Source organism: Muscardinus avellanarius (genome assembly GCF_963383645.1).
Source record: "Muscardinus avellanarius genome assembly, chromosome: 19".
In the NCBI taxonomy this organism is placed as follows: Eukaryota; Metazoa; Chordata; class Mammalia; order Rodentia; family Gliridae; genus Muscardinus; species Muscardinus avellanarius.
In genome coordinates this window covers 34,891,238-34,897,444 of record NC_137805.1, presented here as the reverse complement: position 1 = coordinate 34,897,444, position 6,207 = coordinate 34,891,238, and the positions used below count along the sequence as shown (strand labels likewise).

General features: G+C 59.2%; 1 protein-coding gene across 1 annotated transcript; it reads left to right on the top strand.

Annotated features, from left to right (window-relative positions):
- Positions 1-208: 208 nt before the first annotated feature.
- Positions 209-4,811, top strand: PKIG (cAMP-dependent protein kinase inhibitor gamma; the record flags this gene model as incomplete). Its single annotated transcript, XM_080716562.1, has 2 exons — positions 209-362; positions 4,732-4,811. The coding sequence occupies exons 1-2, from the start codon at positions 215-217 to the stop codon at positions 4,809-4,811; spliced, it is 228 nt and encodes a 75-aa protein (XP_080572688.1). The 5' UTR covers positions 209-214.
- Positions 4,812-6,207: the final 1,396 nt, after the last annotated feature.

Below are 6,207 nucleotides of genomic sequence, written 5' to 3'. Positions count from 1 at the left end.
AGAGCATAATTCAGAGGTAGAATGTCCCTGAGTACGATCGACTTCTAGTACTACTAAAAAGAGGGGGGCGAGTGTGGGTTCTCAGTGTTGGTGGCCGTCGGGTGGCGGGTGCCTCGCTGTGTCCTGTGCTCTCTGCTGCCCACGCTGGGGACAACAGTGAGTCTCACCTCTGCCCTCCCGCCCCGCAGGCCTCAGGAGCAATGCGACAGGCGTGATGGAGGTCGAGTCCTCCTACTCGGACTTCATCTCCTGCGACCGGACGGGCCGTCGGAACGCCGTCCCCGACATCCAGGGCGACTCGGAGGCTGTGAGCGTGCGGAAGCTGGCTGGAGACATGGGCGAGCTGGCGCTCGAGGGCGCAGGTCAGAGCCAGCTCCCGGCCCTGCGGCCTCCCCACGCCCTTCCGCAGAGGAGCCGTGTTCACGCCAGGCCTGGCCCATTAGTCGCAGAGTCTGGCCAGTCTGAGGCCCTGAGGACTCTCTGGCCGGGCATCCAGTCTGCCCACAAACTCCCTTTCCCTCTCCCTCCCATTCCACAGCCACACCCCTGCCCAGCCTCCCTGCACCCACTCCTGCCCCCGCCCCTCCTTGCCACCCTGTGCTGTGTGTGTGTGTGTGTGTGTGTGTGTGTGTGTGTGTGTGTATGTGTGTGTGTGTGTGTGTGTATGTTAGTTACTGGGTACTGAACCCAGACATTCTCCCTCCAGCCTACACTCCCAGCCCTATTTTTATTTTATGTTTTTTATTTTGAAAAAGGGTGTCACTGTCCTCTTTTCTCAGCCTCCCAAGTACTGGGATTCCAGGTGTGCACCACACGCCAGCTTGTCCAGTGCTTTTGCTCCCCAAGTCCCTCAGTGGAATCTCACTGAGATCAGAGCCAGCTCTTCAGTGCCCTGCAGCATCCTGCTGTGGCCCAGACTGGCTGCCTGCTCTCAGATTCTCTCTCTCTCTCTTCCCCTCTCTCCCCATCCAGTGCTGTGGCTGCAGTCCCCTTACCTAGGCCCACACCCAGAGCAAGTAGGGCTCCCCCACAGCAACGCACCGCCCCAGTCACGTGACTCTCAGCAGGTCTCATTTGTGTGTGTGTCGCTGCTTCAGGACAGCAGGGCCTCTGTTCTGTGTGGCACAAGCCGGTGTGGTGGCCACAGGCGGAGTGAAGACCTAGAAAAGGTTGCCTCCAGCACCCAAGTGTTGCCTAGGGCACCCTGCCTCCTCCTCCTTCTCCTCTTCTTTTTCTTCTTCTTGAAACTGGGGATTAACCGTGGGGGAATTTTACCTCCAAGCTACGCCCCCAGCCTTATTTTGTTTTTGATTTTGAAACAGGGTCTCACTAAGTTGCCAAGGGCCTTGTTAAATTGCTGAAGCTGGTCTCGAACCTGTGATCCTCCTGTCTCAGACCTGAACCTGTGATCCTCCTGTCTCAGCCTCCCGAGTGCTGGGATTACAGGTGTGCACCACCACGCCCAGCTGCTCCCTTGTCTCCCTCTGCCCTCCCGAAGGACGTTGTTTGTTGGCTCAGCCCTGGGCCCTTGGCCTTCCTGACCCTGCCCTGGCTGGGAGTTTCTCCTGCTGGCCTAGCACCACGGAGACCGCCTCTGTCACGCCCCTTCCCACAGTGCACTGCAGCCTCGAGCCGTGGGCCTGTCTCCTGCGCTGCCCCAGGCTGGAGCGTTTGGTCCCTGCTGCTCTGAAGTGACCTACCTGGACAGAACAGAAAAGACTTTCTTGTTATAGATGGGCCAGCTAAGGCCCGGAGAGGTGGGGTGGCTTGCTCAGAGTCCCCCAGCAAGTCAATACAGTTAGCACGACAATTTCTATGCCCCAGAGCCAGCCCCCGGCCCCGGGAGCCGCACCCCGCCCCTTGTCTGCAGGTCTGTGGGCTCTCCCCTGTGGCCTGGCCAAACTCCTTACCAAATGCAGACGCCTCCTTAACTAGAGCCCGGCTCCCTGCTCCAGCCTCAGCGTCCTTCCCAAGTGCCCCTCATCCAGACAGAGGAAAGTCCTCTGGTTCTCAAAAGCCCCCGACAGGCCGTGGCACCCGCCCCCTCTGTCGCCACAGTCCATTAGCACGGCGCACAGGCGTCTGGCCCTCTGCCTGGCCCGTCCCTCGGGGGCTGTCCACCGCCCCGCTGAATGAGCGGCCTGCTCAACTGTGCGGCCGGGCAGGCCGCCCGGAGCTTCCTCAGGCTCTGCTTCCTTCTCCTCAGCTCTGGTAAACCTGGCTCTCTGTCCCCTCTGCCTCCGCCATTGTGGCCGCCCGTGCGTGTCCCCGGGTCTGGCTCGGGATCCTTGAAGTGTCTAGGTACGTGCCATTTCCCTGCCAGGGTGACTGACAAGAAAGAGACCCGACAAGCCAGGCCTGGTGGTGCACGCTCGTAGCCCAGTACTTGGGAGGCCGAGTGGAGAATCGCAGGTTCGTGGCCAGCCTCAGCAACTTAGCGAGACTCTGCTGTTTCCAAGTAAAAAGTGAAATAGGGCCGAGGATGTGGCTTAGAGGTAGGATGCCCCTGGTTTCAATCCCAGCACAAGAAAGGAAGGGAGGGAGGGGGAGAGAGCCAGAGAGACCACAGGCAAACTGGGCCAAACCAGAGACCTGGAGATGGCACTGGCACGGAGGCAGGCAGGGCTCACGGCAAGAGGCGCCCAGGCAGCCGGGCCAGGCTTGGTCTAGGACTCTCTGGGGCACCGGGCAGGCGCCATCCCAGGGCCCCGAGGAGCCTCCTCTGCCCAAAGCTCCCAGGAGATGGCGGGCGGCCAGGGGAGGGGCTGCAGCCCTGGCCCGCTGCGCCTGTGGCCTGTGTTTGTTAACACTCCCCGGTGAAGCTGCGTGGTAGCCTCCAACTAGCCTTGCTAGAACCTTCGGTAGGGAACAGATGTTTCCCTACTTGCCTGTAATGAGAAATGGCGGGCCAGGCATGGAGAAGTGAGTGCCCTGCCTGGCTGCCAAGTGTTTTCGAATCCTGCTCTGCAGCTGGCTGAGGGAGGCCAGGTGGGCTTGGAGCCTTCTCCCTGGCCAGGGAGCGCCGAGGCTGCAGAGGAGGGTTGCCGAGGCCGAGCCATTCCCACATGCCAGGTGACCGCGTGCGGCCCTAGCCCCCGGGGACTGGGGCAGAGGTGTCGCCACCCTGGCTTTATACCTCAGGAAGCCGGGCTCTGAGGGATTCGACGTGTGAGATCCCCTCGTGCAGCAGAGCAGAGGTTGCGGGACTTAGAGAGACTCTTCCTGCCTGTCGGGGCCAAATAAGGTGTCACAGGTGGAAACTTTGCCAAAAGTACAGCCTAGTTAAGTAGACCTCCAGAGGACCGAAGGAACCTTCTGGGACCCGGCCTTTGTTCCCGGAGCAGGCATCCCGGGGAGGGGTGGGCCAGGCTAGGCACAGAGGTCAGTGCAGGCTTGAGAGCCAGACAGCAAGCCCTGCACACACCGCCCACCATTGCTAGCGTGTGTGCCCGCCGTCAGCGAGGCGGTACAAGGCTTTCAGAAACACGAGAGTGCTGCGGTTTGCAGGAGGGTAAACGTAGAGGCGGGGTGGGGCCCTGGCTCTGCTCTCCACCCCGCCATCTCAGGTGGAGCAGTCACCCTCTGAGCCGCAGTTTTCTCACGCACAGCGTAACCTAATCACACCTCCAAGTTGCTGTGAGGACTGTGAGAAAGTGTCCACCGTCCAGACCCGGGCGCTCAGAGCAGGGTGGGTTGTGGCTCTCCTGGGTCATAGGAAAGCTAAGGGAAGTGTAGTCCTGTGGGGCTGGAGCTGCCCTTGGCGAATTGTAGGGCACCCGGTGACAGTGCAGTGTCGCTGCAGTTTAAGACCCGCATTGTGGGGCTGGAGGTAGAGCTCAGAGGTGGAGCGCCTGCCCACCTTGCAACAGGCCCTGGGTTCAATCAGCACCGCAAAAACAAACAGAACACTCAAAGCCGGAGCTCTGCACACAGGAGGGACGCTGGGACTGGAGGGCCTGGAGGGAGCCCAGCGCCCCCCGCTGGCTGAGTGGGTGATGGCAGGGCCTGCCTGTCCCACTTTCCTCAGCGGGAAGAGAAGTTGGGAGTCAGGAGAGCGGCTCACACCCACCACTGGGCAAGTCGCTGTGCTCTCAGCCTCCCCACATCCCCGTCCCTGCGCAGGTTTCTGGGAGGCTGCCAGCAGTGTGCTGGGTTAGGGTGTGTCTACACACACACACACACGTACATGAGGATGTGCCGTGGGCGTCCATGGGCCCTGCTGCAGGCCACACCGGGCTCTCCCCAGCTGGCCTGGTTCCATGCCCTGTGATATCTTCTAAGAACAACTCCCTGAGCCCCTACTGCAGCGCGGGGTACATAGCATTCACCATGTCCTTTGGGGGAACCTGCACACATATTTTAATCTCCCTTTACCTAGTGCTTTTAGCACTTGTCCACAATCCTGGCCTGTGTGTGTGTGTGTGTGTGTGTGTGTGTGTGTGTGTGTGTGTTACTAGGGATGGAATCAGGGACATTCTACCTTTGAGCTATACCCCCAGACTTATATTATTCTTTTATTTTGAAACAGGGTCTCACTAAGTTGCTGAGGCTGTCTTTGAACCTGTGACCCTCCAGTCTCAGCCTCCCAAATACAGGCATGTGCTTAGTTATACCGGCAACACTGCATATGGTCTCCGCTCCGCAGGGCTCGCTGCACTTGGAGCGTGGCTGGGCCCTTCAGCCCCCACCTGTGCTGTACGCTGGTGTCAACGTGCCCTCTCTCCTCCCCAGAAGGACAGGCGGAGGCGAGCACCGCGGACAAGAAGGCTGGTGGCCAGCCCGAGGGCAGCGACGGGACCACCTCATCCTGAGTCAGACCTTGCCCCCAGAGGCTGGAGGAGACCTGCTGTCACTCCCGGAATGGGAACCCTGGCGCTGGCCCAGCGGCCTCTTCTCTGAGCCAATGTCCCAGGCCAGCCAGGCCAGACTGAGAGGCCCCCACTCTGGGGCAGCCCTTGGCCCCCACCTGCAGGCCCCACAGCCCACCGCCTCTCGCCCTGCCCAGGTACGCTCTGGAGACCTGTAACCGGGATGTTATTTATTCAGCTGGTGCAAGTGCGGCCAGGCCCTGCCACCGGGCAAGCAGCCCTGCAGGCATGCTCCGTGCAGACGGCCTGCACGGGACCATGCCCTGGCACCACCGCCTTCCCAGCCCCAGCCTTCTGGGGCAAGACCTTCTTAGCCCTTTTTTAAAAGATACTTTTAAACTTTGTAAAAAATTTTAAACCTTTTTCAGCAGAGAGGGAGGGAGCTGACAATCAATTCACTTTCCTTTGGGAAGCCGTTTTAAGCTCATCTCTGACCATCTGTGCAGCTCTGAGGTCCCTCGAGCAGCTTCTAGATCCAGGTTTTGGGACGGGATTTTGACCCAAAACTCACTGATCAACTTTCTTTGTCCTTTCCACCAAGACAAATGACACTTAGGCCCCAGGAAATAAATGCCGATGATTTGTGTGACTGGTTTAAGATGATTTCCCTCTTACCCTGTAGAAACAGAGCTGGGCTCTGTTTTCTAGAGTGTGTGGGCAGCTGGGCTCCATCACACCCAGGCTTCCGGAGAATGCGCTACCGAAGAGACCTGGTATTCCATGGCGGCTGGCACCACACCCAACACCCTGTCCTCTGATGGGTCCTCCTCAACCTCACCCTCTGTCACCCCGCCCACAACTTCAAGAACTTGGAAGGAAGGTTTCCACCAAGCTTGTAATCCCAGTACTTGGGAGGCTGAGACAGGACGATTGTAGTTTCAAGGGCAGTCTCAGCAAGTAGTGAGACTCTCATTAGCTTAGTGAAACTCTGTTTCAAAATAAAAACATAAAATAGGGCTGGGGGTATAGCTCCGAAGTACAATGCCTCTGGGCTCAATTCCAAATACCAAAAAAAAAAACCTAGGGAAATGCAGAGTAGAGGGGCCTAGAGTAGGAGAGCCTCTAAGACAGCCCACAGGAGAGGCCCCATCTCCCCTGGAAGAACCTGGGGCTCCTATCAACAGCCACCCCGAGCACTGCGGCCTGACCTTGCAGGCTCCCGGCTTACCCACGCGAGCCACCTGGCCCGAGACTACAAGCCCCACTCCACGGGCTGCCTGACATCAGCCATGGCTGCTTTATTAGCACCAGATGTTGAGTGTGAGTCACCTGGAAGGAGGGCTCTAGAGTTCCCCCCTCCCCGTGCCCAGGGCCTGTAATCACAGGAGAGGTGTGGCCA